General features: G+C 43.4%; 1 protein-coding gene across 1 annotated transcript in view; it reads right to left on the bottom strand.

Annotated features, from left to right (window-relative positions):
- Window positions 1-11,301, bottom strand: part of HHIPL2 (HHIP-like 2) — a 30,688-nt gene extending 19,387 nt beyond the window's left edge. The window contains exons 1-4 of the mRNA XM_015428970.1: window positions 10,921-11,301; window positions 5,071-5,723; window positions 3,129-3,272; window positions 1,061-1,392 (exon numbers count right to left, since the gene is read on the bottom strand). Coding sequence (XP_015284456.1) covers window positions 1,061-1,392; window positions 3,129-3,272; window positions 5,071-5,723; window positions 10,921-11,301 — 1,510 coding nt within the window. The remainder of the gene's footprint in view (window positions 1-1,060; window positions 1,393-3,128; window positions 3,273-5,070; window positions 5,724-10,920) is intronic.
- Between the last annotated feature and the right edge of the window lie 3,926 nt (window positions 11,302-15,227).

Raw genomic sequence — 15,227 nt, 5'->3', positions numbered from 1 at the left:
CGGAGCTGGTGGCGCCTCCGCCGGATCGGCTGCTGTGCTCTGCCCGCTTTCTTCCGAGTCCGAAGTGTGGATGTCCGCAGGGCTGCCTACCTGCTCTAACATCCCACCTTCGTCGCCAATTGTTAGATCGCGCTAACAAAGGACTCGTACAGTGATTCAGCAAGTGATTCAGCTTTATTGGAAGTAACGAGCAAGCACTAACTCAGTAAGAAACCAGAACAGAAAACAGTGGGAGCTTATGCTCCTTTTAAACATAACCGGGCTAATGTAGCCACGCCTATTTACAAATAACAACCAATGAGATTGCTAGAATAAAGACCAATGGGAGTCTTTCCCTCCTAGGGAATGGTATTGTTCTGATTGGTCGCTGTTACGAAGCGACCAATAGGAAGTTCGCTCAGAGGAGCCCTGGTCTGGCTCGAAGCTTAACAGGGGAGTCCTATGAGGTGATTCATGTAATCATTTCAATACATTACAGAATCTTTACTAGATCCAAATATTATCATTCAAATATTATATCTTGTAATCAGCTTACTGATTGAATGGTTTTATCGTACTTGTAAACCACCTTGAGTTCCTGTAAGAAAGGTATACTATAAATGAAAATCGAGAAATAAACTGCACAACTACTGTCTCAATTTCCCTGCTCAAGATTTTCCCCATAAGGTTTTCCTTTGTGATATTTCAAATACATGTAAGAACATAAGAACATAAGAGACGCCATGTTGGATTAGGCCAGTGGCCCATCCAGTCCAACACTTTGTGTTGCACAATGGCCAAAACCCATGTGGCATCAGGAAGTCCACCAGCAGGGCCAGAGCTCCAGAAGTCCTTCCACTGCTACCCCCCCCCCAAGCAACCAGGGATACCGAGCATCACTGCCCCAGTCAGTGTTCCATCTATACCTTTTGGCTAAGAGCCACTGATGGACCTATCCTCTTGATCAGTAGTTAGCCCCAGAAGATCATAATCCTTAGGAAATATGCTAATATTATGTTAACCAAATACTCTTAGAAATAGGAGGCCTTTCCATGAATATGCTAAAAACTTTTTTTCTTACCTAAAGAGGAATTGTGACAGAGCTTTATATCATAGCACTCAAATCCTTCCTTAGCTCTCCAGCCATAGTTCCCACCTTTAACAATAATGTCCACTTCTTCAAACTTGTTCTGTCCAACATCACCACAGAATATTCTTCCCCTTCCTTTATGAGTAACCGGATTGCCTCTATCCACAGAGCAACGCCACATGTTCCTCACCCCATAGGCATAGACTTCTGGGAGAGCTTTGGGGTCAGAAACAAATGGGTTGTCAAGAGGGATGCGGTAAGGCTTCCCATTGGAACCTCTTCCATCCACGTCTATCCGCAAAACTTTTCCTAAGAAACTACTCCTGAAAGGAAATAAATCAATCATTAGTGAAAATGAAATAGAAACAGAATATATATAAATGCAAATGGTAGAATAGATATATAGATCAAAAGGAGAGGGAATTGGTTGTTTATCCAGTAATCTCTAGGAACTGTGACTGAAATAAAAATTCAATTTTCTCAAAAGAGAAAAAAACCCTCAAGCTGTAATTCAATAAGAATGAGATGTAAGTATCGGATGTTGTCAGTATCCACTTATTTGCTGTAATTTTAAAATTCTGTAACCATGATTGTGTTTATGTATGCATAATCCCTCGTTGATTTTTATTAACGTCTATGGTTTGTTGACAAACAATCCACTTTGCCTGAAGGCTTTCTAACGGTTCTTTGGAAAATCAATGCATTCCTATAATAATTAGGAAGGAAGCAAATAATGCCAATAGTCACATAACACATGGAACTGATTTCTACTGAATCTGAACATTGGTCCATCAAGGTCAGTATTGTCTTCTCAGACTGGCAGCAGATCTCTAGGGGCCCCAGCAGAGGTCTTCCACATCACCTACTGCCTGATCCTTTTAACTGGAGATGTCAGAGATTGAACCTGCGACCCTTCTGCATGCCAAGCAGATGCTCTACCTTCTGCATGCCAAGTCACAGCATCTCTTCAGTCATTCTCTATCATTTACTTTATCAAAAATGTTTCAGTAAATCTCAAAAATCTAGAGGGGGGGGGTTTAGGCAAGTTTTCTATTGCTCAGGATCCGGTGCTAGTACCTTACAGTTTTGTGCCAATTGTTCTACTAAGCTACACCCTTCCACCTGATCAGAAGTATGCAAGGGGGCTACTGTAATGCTATGTTTCCCAGGGCTAGAGTTTCAGCCCTTTCTACTCTCTGGTGTCCTAGTTTCTTCCAGTGGGGAGCTTTGAAAAAGGTGGTTCCCCCCACCTGACAAGGCACACTCCATTCTGCCACCTTATTTCTGTCTCATTCTGTTGGTCATGTACATATGCACATCTACCTTATACTGAAGCACACCATCTGTCCATCAAAGTCAGTATTGTCTACTCAGATCGGCAGCGGCTCTCCTGGGTCTCCAGCAGAGGTCTTCCACATCACCTACTGCCTGATCCTTTTAACTGGAGATGTCAGAGATTGAACCTGCGACCCTTCTGCATGCCAAGCAGATGCTCTACCTTCTACATGCCAAGTCACAGCATCTCTTCAGTCATTCTCTATCATTTACTTTATCAAAAATGTTTCAGCAAATCTCAAAAATCTAGAGGGGGGGTTAGGCAAGTTTTCTATCGGTCAGGATCCGGTGTTAGTACCGTACAGTTTTGTGCCAATTGTCCTACTAAGCTACACCCTTCCACCTGATCAGAAGTATGCAAGGGGGCTACTGTAATGCTATGTTTCCCAGGGCTATTTTAGCCTCTCAGTTTATCTCTGGTGAGTGTGTTCAGAGGATCTGCTCCAGTGTATTAATATGATTTAGTTATTTAATTATTTATTTTAAGATTTCTATTCCGCCAGTTTGTTGAATGCTATTCAAGGCAACTTACATTAACAATGAACACGCTAATACAGATATCAAATATCAAATAATCCAAACAAAAATACCTCACACAGGAATCAATAAAACAAACATTATTATTAAAATATATAATTTGGTTTTAAAGGTAAGCATAGCTTCCTCTTATATTTAACGAGTGTATTTATATTAAACGAGTGCATGTGCCTGTTCTCCAGCTTACTTGTTCTGAGCATTTCCAAATTTCCCAAAAGGGTCCCCAGCTTTCCCTCCATCCCCTGTGAACAGGTACATATATCCATCCAGACCAAAGAGGACCTGTCCCCCATTATGATTTGCAGCTGGCTCTTCAATCTCCAAGAGGTTTCTGGAAAGCAAAAGGACAGAGTTAAGAAAAGGGGGGGGGAGGTAGTAGCAATATCTGGATGAAGCCCAAGGCCTTACTAGGTTACAAAAACATACTACTTATTCAATCACTTCGAGGAACATCTTTGGAACAATTTGCTTGATGTTTCCACAGTGTAAGTTTTTGTAGATTAAGCGGGAAGGAGTTTAACATTCCTTCACTACAACACCATTTTACAAATATGTCATTGGTCCTTCAGTTTGCCCTTTCAGGAGATAAGCTGTTTCAGAATGTTGTCTCTATCAGCATGTATATGCCAGTGTCTGGGAGTGGCCCTCTGAAGACTGCCTTTGGTCAATGTACAAGTCTTATGTGGTTGAACTACTGCTCCACACAAACGCAGTACCATACCCAGAATTAGAAGAGCCAGAGCACTGTACAATAGCTGGTGCTACAGAATCCTTGTTCTCTTTACTTTAAAGCCTGCCTAAAGACTACTTACGCCCATTTATTTCTACAAGGGAACCTTTACCTTTACTAAAGACTACTTATGCCCGTTTATTTCTGTATTTAATTTATGGTGTTGATTTTCACCCAGAAAGCTCTTTAGGATTTGAGACCCAAATACACGAAGTACCACCTGGCCCCATATGAGCCTGCATACCAGCTCAGCAGCTCCTCTTTCTAGGCCGGTTTATTCAGAGATGGCAAGCCTTCTCAGGGCCTAACTACACAGACACATGTTTTCTCTAGAGGTATCCCTGGGTTGGGCTGAGTTCCATGCATGGAGTTCCATGCTGCCAAGGTGCACATGGTTCTGATTCAGTTTGAGACTGTGGTCACAGGGAGAGGGAACACCTGAACGGGCCTGGGGGGGCACTGTTTGCCCCTTTGGCGAAACATAACATGTATCAATAAATGCAGAGCCACCAACAAGGTTGTTGTAGGTTGGGAAAGTATCATGGGGGAAGGTTTAAGCCCTGCCTGCCTGGACGCCATGGTCCCAGTTTAAACTGGATCATGTGCACCTGGAAAATATGCCACGCCAGTAGGCGTTGCTTGACTCACCCCAGGGAATGTCCCCAAGTAAGCATAATGCCTAATTAGGCCCTCAGTTGATGCTCCCATTTTGTGCATAGAGCCCCCTCTTTGATTACATCTCACAAACAGACTCCAGTGGATCCAAGCCATTGTTTGTTCAAGGTCTTTTTTTGTTGTGCTGTGTTTCTATTGGTGTAATGCCATGTTCTGCATTGTTTAACATGTCATGTTTAATATTGGTTGTTTTCAGATGACAGCTCCGTTGCCAATTTCTGAAATTCCTAGTCTTATTACAAGGCTTATTAGATGGCTCATCCTGTGGATTGCATTGGTTTACATTGTATTATTTGCCTTGAATCTCAGGCAGAATATAAATAATGTAAATAAAGTTGGCTCTGGGGGACATGTGTTCAAAGTTCTGTCGGAGAATCATACTGTGGCCCTGGACAGGTCAGCAGCGCCCTGACCTCAGTTCTCTCTCTATTGTGTTTCTCTTCCCTTGCCTAGCAGTAGCAAATGTGCTTCTTTTATAGTAATCTGCAGTTATACTATGCAAACGTGCTTTTTATATACAGATCAGAGAATACAGTGTTTCCTGAAGCCTAAGTAGGATTTATTTATTTCTGTGAGGATACATCAGTCCTCTATTACTATTTTTTAGCCTAAGCCATCTCACAGGGTTATAAGCACAAAATGAGAGAACCCTTTGGTTAGCTGCTAAGAATTTGTATTCCACAAAAAAAGACATCTACATTTTTAAAAAGAACATATATATTACCTTTCTGAATTGGGATCAGCCTTGTTGACATCTGACGGCGAGACTGTTAGTTCACTAATTCGGATCTTTTCCACTTTTTTCTTGTCCAAGTAGGAGTAGTAAATGTAGAATTTCCCATTGTGTTTGTACTTAGGGTGGAAGGCCATACCAAGGAAGCCTCTCTCATCTCCTATCCAGGGGGTAGCTAGAACCAACTTCTTAATATCCAGAAATGGCTCTTCCAGTCGACTCCCATCTGGAAGATAGACCCAAACAATGCCCACTTGCTCAGCCACAAACATGCGATAAGTGTTGTCATTAGCATGCACCATCAGGACTGGATTCCTCAGCCCATTGGCCACTTCTCTGAGGCACAGCTGAAGGCAGCCTTTTTTGTCCTCCACCACAGAGCCTAGATTATGATTAAGGTCTGTGTTTTTCAGCACATTGGGGAAGCAATAGTCTTGATCCTGGATGTTCAGGAGATTGCAGAAGCGGGTTTTATTCTTCTCGCAGCATTCTTGGATGTGTTTGTCATTAGTCAGCAAAGTGATTGCAGAACGGCAGTATAAGTGGAACTCTGAACAGTAGTCAAAGCAAAGGCCGGGGAGGTTCCGAAGTGGTGTCTGAGGGTTCTCTGCATCATAAAGATGCGCTGCATATGGTGAGCATTCCTATCAAGGAGACAATAATTCTGTGAGTTCTGACAGAGCTGTGCACCTGAAATGCATGCTGTGCCTGCTACTACACCTCTGACATACCTGCCCAACCTATGAATTTGGAAACAGATTATTACACACCTGAAATATCCAGTGCTTCATGCCCTGCAAGAATCTGACTGTCTCTTGAATTTTGCACTGCTCTTGTAACACTCAAAGTGAAATAATGCACGCAAACACAAACAGGACTTAAAGAAACTGAAAAGCGATTGGTTACATTTGGGGCAGAGTTAATTTTAACTAGGTTGCTTTGAAAACATTATTTACCAACAAGCAAGTAAAAAGTGGGACTGATACACAGTAAAATGACACACAAACACATCCTCTTTAAAATGCTCTGCAGTTCAAAAGTCTATACAAGCCAGAACATGTTGCCAAGCCCTTTATCACATGCAGTGGGTCATTTTCCCAGCTGGAGGAAATTCTAGAATACAGACTAGGATGATGAGCAGAATATTAAACTGTAGAAGATACTGAGAAAAGACATGTGTGAATGCTGCCAATTTTTTCTAGCAGGGTTCCTGTGCCTTGAACCATTCCATGGTGATCGACACACACCCAACAGAGGGAAGGTTTTCTGCCATGGGTATAAAGTGATGGGGAAAGAGGGTCTCACTTGTTGCATTTCTACCATTGTGAAATTATTAAAGGCCTGGGAACATGTAAGAAAGTGGTTGGGAACTCTATTCCAGGGTTGTAGGAGAAGGCACTCAGGTTGTTAACAGCCTGGAGGGAAAAAACGCCCTGTCCTTTCAACAGAGGTTTAATGAGATGTTATTTCCCAGGGGATCTCATCCTCCTCTATGCTATGAAGAGTTTTGGCTGGCCCTCCACGCAGTGAACTTCTGTTAAAGGGACATTCTTCTCCAGGCCTGTCGGCAACCCTAGCAAAGCACAAATTATTATGTGATAAAGTTTGGCACAGAAGCCTCAATTATAAAGTTACAGTGTTAATTTCTCAGACCTCAGTATGGTGTTTAGGGGTCCAGCTGAACAAAAGGTTCCTTCTCGGGGAGGAAACAGATTTCCTTCCCCCACCATTTTCTTTGGATCTACACTCTCTCTTAAAATCCTGAATTTGCCCAGGCATTGTCTGTGCTTCAAAGAATGCAAACCACGTCTGTTGTGGCTAAATATCTGAGGTGAAGACATTCCTCAGGGCCTACATAACCCTTCTACAATTAAGAGGTCTTGCAGTAAAGGCTGTTCTGTCTGTTTCGTGTCTCTCATCTGTGTGAAGTTGCTAGCGATTGTTCCTTTGGGTAGTGAAGGGCAGGGTATAAATCCCATCTCCTCCCCCAAATTCTAATTCACAGGATTGATGAAATATGAACTCTGATGCCAATTGCATTTGTCATTTTATCATAATTTCCTCTGTCCATCTGTCTGTTTAGTGCTTGGTCAGAACCCCAGGGAATACAATAAATTCCAATAAACCAGTCAAGTACATAAGTAAATAAATACTGAGGTTTTAGTAAAATGCTCCTTTAAAGTTGATTGACTAATTAATGTAAATGAAAATGTTTACTCAACTAAAATTTATCCAGTGACAGCAGATGGTAGACTTTGGCCTCTATCCAACCAACGGCAACTTTACAAAGCGGGACCTTCCCACTTCTCCCACTGTTAAAGGTAAAGGTTTCCCTTGCTCAAAACCCAGTCAAATCTGACTCTAGGGGGCGGTGCTCATCTCTGTTTCCAAGCCAAAGAGCCAGCGCTGTCCAAAGACTTTCCATGGTCATGTGGCCAGCATGACTAAACATCGAACTGCACAGAACACTGTTCCCACCAAAGCGGTACCTATTTATCTGTTTGCAGTTACTTGCTTTCAAACTGTTAGGTTGGTGGGAGCTGGGGCCAGAGATGGGAGCTCACTCCATTACGTGACTTGAACTAGGGTCTTGAACTGACTAGGGTCTTGAACTAGGGTCTTGAACTGACAAGCTACCGACAGCCCCATAGCTAAGGAGTTTTGGGGGAGGGGGCCTGGGGGGGGCCACCAGGCAATTAAATCAAAGTTAATTAAATTAACTTTGATTTAATTGGTGGAACTCCTAAGGCAGCCCTGCACACACACCTAGGCTCCAGGGTAATGCCCAGTGGCCGCAGCTTCCCTCCCCACCCCCCTGCAAGGGCAGATCAGTCCCCTGTGTAACTCATAGCCCTACTAACAAGAGAACTGGCGCTGAAATGGGCGACCGTGGTGCGTGCTTCAGAGAAATCCAGAGAGTGAGGATTCCACCCCCTCGGCTCCCCGGCACCAGCCGTCAGCCTCGTGCTCCCGCAGTTCCTCCCAGAGCCTTCCCGACAGCCGCGCCCGCTTCTAGGCGCTCTTCCCCTGGGGCGGGCAGCCTCGCAGGCTGGCTGGCTCTCCGTCCTTCCCTCCCTCGCTCAGTGGGTCATCGCTCCTCGGACCAGCTGTGGGGCTCTCCAGGGCATGGGTGGGCTGGCAAGCAGTGGAGCGCCCTTAAGCTGAGGAGCCACTTCGGGGAGCTGCAGGATGAGCCCCACTCTGCGGAGCAACGAAGACACACCGAGGAAAGTGGGCACCAGCACCAGGAATGAGGAAGGCAGGCACCCAGGAGCAGTAGCAGGCAGTGCGAAGTCACCGGCTACTAGGCTGAGGGCAGAAACAGGGGAGAGCCGAGGATTGGGGAGGGGCCTGTAAAGACCATGGGAGGGCGAGCCCCATGGGTCCCGCGGTAGCTACGGGCCTGGCTACTGACCTTCTGGTCTGCAATTCATCATCTTAACCTCTGAGCCACTGCAGCCCCTTCTCCCTCTGTTGCAGCCCCCCAAAATGTTGTTCTTAGGGACCAGCAAACTCTCAGGAACAGCACTGGAGATAACATGGAAGTCTACCGGGGGGGGGGGGGATCAGCAGAAATCACTGCCTTCTTCCACAAATGGAAATTCCATTTCCATTAGAAAAAGAGACTCATATGCAGTGTGTGGTTGGATATACACGTGCCTCTATTTTTATTGTGCATTGGGCAGCACTTTAACATATAAACTGCCATACAGTTTTTAGCTTCTGGAACGATTTATGATTCACATAGCATTTTTGGTTTCTAAAATGTCATGGCTTTTACCCAAAAATGTATCACACAAAAACTAATGTTTGCAGTATTTTTTTTAACTATCTGGCATATTAAACATGATCAAGACAAGCCGTCATCAGAACTGACCACAATGCAAAGGAGCCGGCAACCCACAAGCTTATTCACTGTTCCTAGAATTGCATTAGTTTCTCCATTCAGCTGTTTTTAAACATTTGTTTTAAGTATCTTCCAGAGTTTTTTCCTGTGTGTGTGTGTTTTTTATATGGACCCACACTAAGAATTTTGGGCATCCTTGCCTGAAAATAGTGTGTTTTTTCCCCTTGGAAATGGTTCCTTTTTGACTTTACAATCATAGCAGTGTTTCTCCTGAAAGGGGATTCAGTACACACAGATAATATTTGAGGACTAAGGAAATTTGGCTGGAAGAATATTAAGTGTTTGACTGGTGTGTGTTTTGGACACTTTGTGCTGGCAGCTGGTGAACCACGACCTGCATGACTAACACAGCGTCACTAAAAGGACAGCCACTTCTGCCCATAAATCTGTGGATAGGCAGGAGGCCAGGAAGGATTGCCCCCTTAGCTCATTGTTCTCCCCATGTACTGGCCCATTCCCTCAGCCAGATGGGGCAGCCTGTACTAGAAAGCAGATGGAAAGCACAGCTGAGACCAGAAGAGAGCCAGCTGTTTGATCCGAGGCTGCTTTCAGAATGGCAGCTTTTGCAGGCTTCTAGGTAGGAGCACAGTCTAAACATACCCTTCATGGCATCTGGGAATCAAAACAGCAGAGTCCACAGGCTGATTTGGGTCTGCTGTCTGATCAGTCTGCATTTGCAAGCAAAATTAAGACTCAATTATCTTTTTGTTCTAACCTAAGATGGAAAAAATATTAGTATAATCCTTCCAACAAGCTACAGATTATGTTTCTTCTTTACCTGATCAAAGCTTTGATTCTCAGCAAGAATAATTTCATAGCCCTTTTCGAAGTAAAAAAAAATGTTTTGCTGAGTGGCACAATGGTCTTGTGAGAAGGCAGGCTTGAAGAAGAAGAGCTGGTTTTATACCCTGCCCTTCAGTACCTGAAGGAATCTTAGAGCGGCTTACAATCACCTTCCCTTCCTCTTCTCATAACAGACACCCTGTGAGGTAAGTGGGGCTGAGAGAGCTCTGAGAGAACTGTGACTGACCCAAGGTCACCCAGCTGGCTTCATGTGGAGAAGTGGGGAATCAAACCCGGTTCTACGGATTAGAGTCTTGCTGCTCTTAACCACTACACCAAACTGGCTCTCAGTTGAGAGAGAGTGATTATTCAAGGAAAGCCTAACCCACCTGGTCTGAATAATTTTAAGCGAGTTTATTTGAAAGTGGTTTTGTGGATCATTCTTTTGTCTCACAGTGCCTGCGGGTTTTTAACAAATGCAAAAGCTTGAAAAACCTTTGTGACTGATGCAAAAGTGATGTGAGTGGCCACACAAGAAGCCACAGTCCTTTCAAAATTTCAGATTGCAGTAGAGGGGGGAAACTCTACTTTTTCTCTAGCCTTAGCATCATCTGTGAATCTGGATCTCCCACACAGTGAGACAGAATTCTATACAGTGGTTTAGAATTCCTTTATAATTAATTTCTATAATAACTTTGGTTAGAGCAGTATCACAACACTATGATAATGGACAGAGATCTGGAAGTCATCAAGGAATTGTGATTTTCACTCCTGGCTAATTAATGCCAGGCACATCTATATATTTATACATTTTTATCCCATTTTGTCTCCAAGGAGCCAAAGATTCTCTCCCTCAGTTTTTTCCCTCACAACAACCCTGCAAGGTAGGTCAGGCAAAATGTGTGAATGACTGGCCTAAGATTAATGAGTAGGGATTTGAACCCAGGTCTTCGTCTGACATTCTAACAACTCCATCACATTCATACATAACACCATGCCTATAGAGATAATATTGCTGAGGTATTCCCTAATAATCACAGATATAAAATCATTCGTTAAGTTACATTCATTCTGTGCCCCCTAAAAGGTCATGGTAGTTTCTAATACAGTTCATAAAGGTGCATAAGGAAGGTGATTAACCACAGTCTTACCTGACACAAGATATCTTTGATGTATCTTCCACACAACTCGTACGCCTGGGGATCAATGTAATCCATGATCTCCCAGTATTTGGCTGCAATGACATTGTCCTTTTCCTGGTCACAACAGCCAAATGTCTCATAGGCAGAACAAAACTCCAGGTGAAAGGGAGGCTGGAAAGGAGGGCCATAATCAAGGCACTGAGGGTGCCCCAGAAGTACCCCTGCTTGGTACAACAAGCCAAAGGACAGGCAGAGGAGAAAACTGGAGGAACTAAAAGAAATCTTGCCGCTTTTGCTCTTGTGCACGCCACTAGGAACTTTCTTCAGTGGAGGTTTCCTGAGGTGTGAAGTAGCAGAGATGTGACCACTTAGAAGATTAAGGCTATTCATCTTCTGAGCTTTTAAATGTCCCAGCAGCACTGAGCTCGATGTTTGCTTACTTACTCTCTCATGCTCACTCCCCATTTGCTCTACTGGTGAGCTGAGAAACAAATCTTCCAGACAGCCTCTGCATCTCCACGCCTCGCACTGCAGAAGCCTTTCCCCGCCCCCTTTGTGTGAATCTCTCTGACCCCTTGAAGAGTCCAGAGGGAGGCAGAGGCCACCTGGTAACTTATGCTAAAGAAGTGATAAAACAGTCTCAAAAGTATTCATAAACTGCAAAATGCTCTAAGCACTCTGCAATTAGTGATCTGTAGTTACAGAAAATGACAATTTTCCCCTCATTCACAAAGTAAATCATTCCGTAAGTCAGCAAATAGTAAGGAAGATTAATCATTTTTATCCATTACATACCCACTCTAGTTAAACTCATCAGATTGAGTTCTAAAGAAGTGAAGCAGGATTTTCCCTCTGCCTGTTCGTAAGTATTATGTGAAAATTCAAATAGGATGATGGTGATCAGCAATTTATATGTTGCCCAGTAACGTGTTTCCTATTGCAATAGAATGTGCTTCACATAATTTAATATAGTTCTCCTCACAATGATATTTTTAAATGACAGACTTCATACTACCCACTGAAAACTGAGACATATGAAGTGGTTTAAAGGTAAAGGTAAAGGTTCCCTTGCTCGAAAGCCAGTCGAATCCGACTCTAGGGTTGCGGTGCTCATCTCCGTTTCAAAGCCGAAGAGCCAGCGCTGTCCGAAGACGTTTCCGTGGTCATGTGGCCGGCATGACTAAACACCAAGGCGCACGGAACGCTGTTACCTTCCCACCGAAGTGGTCCCTATTTATCTACTTGCAATTTCTTGCTTTCGAACTGCTAGGTTGGCAGGAGCTGGAGCTAGAGACAGGAGCTCACCCTGTCTTGCGGCACCCGGGTCTTGAACTGCCGAACTACTGACCTTCCACAGCCTGCAGTTCAACGTCTTAACCACTTGAGCCACTGCAGCTCCATGAAGTGGTTTGCCATAGTTTAATTAATAAATCTGTAAAATGTTAAATTACACATTTATGTCATAGAATTCCCTATATCTTGCTGATTTATTTATTTATTTTTGCCAGGTTGGACACAGCATAGTAGAAGTAATCAGGACTGAGAGAGACAGAGAGGGAGGGAGAGATTAACATAGTTACAATCTAGGATTGCCAACCTCCAGGTGGTGCCTGGAGATCTCCCAAAATTACAACCGCTTTCCAAATGAAAAAGAGCAGTTCATCCAGGACAAAACAGCTGCTTTGGAGGACAGATTGTGTAGTGTTCTATCCCACGGAGGCTGCTCCCCAGATTCCACTCCCCAAATCTCCGGGAATTTTCCAACTCAAAGTTGGCAGCCCCATGGAGGGAGTATCACAAAATAGTTTTGTTTTCTACCCCAAAAGTGTTACTTTCAGCCTGAAAATAAAAGCAGGTCAACATTCAGCCAAAGCGTTTGAACATGAATTGATTCCATAAAGATAGATTCAGGTGGGTAGCCATGTTGGTCTGAGGCAACAGAACAAAGGTTGAGTCCAGTGGCAGCTTGAAGACCAACGAAGTTTAACTCTGGGTATAAGCTTTAGTGTGCACGCACACTTCATCAAATACATTGAAACAGACTTCGCCAACCATTACATGGGGGAGGTTTAGTTGCCAAGAAGGGCTAATTGGAGTCAAGATGAATAAGTAACTGAAGTAACTGCTTTAATCCAGTCTTAGCTATACTTATCGCTCATCTTGATTCCAATTAGCCCTTCCTAGCATTTAACACACACACCCATCTATATCTAATGGTTGGTGAAGTCTGTTTCAATTTATTTATTTATTTATTTCAATGTACCTGATGAAGTGTGCATGAACATGAAAACTTATACCCAGAATTAAACTTTGTTGGTCTTAGAAGTGCCACTGGGCTCAAACTTTGTTCTGATTCCATAAAGAATTCTACCTCAGTTGCTCTGTAGTTTTTGTAGTGTTGAACCATCATTGCTATCTCTAATTTGAGCTATCATTTACCCATTATTGGTACCTATTTTACTTTGGGGCCAATCAGCAGAAAAGTGAGAGAGGAGCATCAAGTTTAGGTGTTATTTTTTCTTTTTCACACTTTTTATTCTAAAGGTCATATGTATTAGTTAGTTTTTGTGCTGACCTCAGTTTTGAGCATCCAGGTGCTTTACAAAGCAATCTTATTCAGAGTTATGCTAGTCAAAACCCATTGATTTAAACTGGTTTAGAATGCATAGGTTTAGAACTCTGGTTTAGAACTGATTAAGAGCTCTGCATAGGAGTTTATTCATCATCATCATCATCATCATGATTTCTGAATCGCCCAATCCCTGAGTACACAGAGCTCTGGGACATTTACAACAGATTAAAACATACAAAAATACAGATTAAAATCAACAAACAGTTTATCTTAATTTCACAATCCCCAGATGGTGTCTATAATTTAACTTAAAAACCTCCTCTGGACTGTTCTTCCATCTTATTGTGCCACTATGGCCCTTTCCCAAGGCAGGGAGTTTCAGTTTGCTGTCTGCTGCACTGTAGCGCTACCAGTGTATATGAAGACACAATGACATTGTAGCTATCAACCTAGCAGAGATCAGATGACCAAAGGGGCCAATAGGCGTCCATCTGCTCCTATAAAGGTTCTGCCTCAAGCTTGGCTCATCAGATGGGCAATTTGTTGCTTGGGTACAATCTGAATCCCCACCTCCACACACACCCCATTGGATTGTCTTCTTGCTTTGTTGTTGTTGTTCAGTCGCACAGTCAAGTCCAACTCTTTGTGACCCCATGGACCACAGCACACCGGGCCCTCCTGTCTTCCACTGTCCTCTGGAGTTTGCTCAATTTTATGTTTGTTGCATCGGTAACACTATCTAGCCATCTCATCCTTTGCCGTCCCCTTCTGTTACCTTCAATCTTTCCCAGCATCAGGGTCTTCTCCAGTGAGTGTTCCCTTCTCATTTGGTGGCCAAAGTATTTGAGCTTCCGCTTCAGGATCTGTCCTTCCAGGGAACAGTCAGGGTTGATTTCCTTTAGGATTGACTGATTTGATCTCCTTGCAGTCCAAGGAACTGTCAAGAGTCTTCTCCAGCACCATAATTCGAAAGAATCTATTCTTTGGCACTCGGCCTTATGGTCCAACTCGCAACCATACATTACTACTGGGAATACCATTGCTTTGACCATACAGACTTTTGTTGGTTGGGTGATGTCTCTACTTTTTATTATGCTGTATAGGTTTGCTATCACTTTCCTCCCAAGGAGCAAGTGTCTTTTAATTTCATGGCTGCAGTCACTGTATGCAGTGATCTTGGATCCCAGAAACGTGAATTCTGTCACTGCTTCCATGACTTCCCCTTCTATTTGCCAAGGCGTGATGAGGCCAGATGCCATGATCTTAGTTGTTTTGATGTTGAGTTTCAAGCCAACTTTTGTGCTCTCCTCTTTCACCCTGAGCAAGAAGCTCTTTAGGTCCTCTTAACTTTCTGCCATTAGAGTGGTATCGTTAATCATTTGCATATCTGAGGTTGTTGATGTTTTTCCCGGCAATCTTAATTCCGGCTTGTGATTCATCCAGGCCACCATTTTGCATGATGTACTCGATATATAAATTAAATTAGCAGGGTGACAATATACATCCTTGTCGTACTCCTTTTCCTATTCTAAATCAGTTATTCCATGTCCGGTTCTAACTGTTGCTTCTTGACCCTTATACAGGTTTCTCAGGAGACATGTGAGGTGGTCTGGCACTCCCATCTCTTTAAGGACTTGCCACAGTTTGTTATGGCCCACACAATCAAAGGCTTTAGTGTAGTCAATGAAGCAGAAGTAGATGTTTTTCTGGTACTCCCTTGCTTTCTCCATAATCCAGCGAATGT

Source organism: Gekko japonicus, unplaced genomic scaffold (assembly GCF_001447785.1).
Source record: "Gekko japonicus isolate JY-2015 unplaced genomic scaffold, Gekko_japonicus_V1.1 scaffold1056, whole genome shotgun sequence".
NCBI classification, from domain to species: domain Eukaryota; kingdom Metazoa; phylum Chordata; class Lepidosauria; order Squamata; family Gekkonidae; genus Gekko; species Gekko japonicus.
This window is presented reverse-complemented; position numbering and strand designations above follow the sequence as displayed.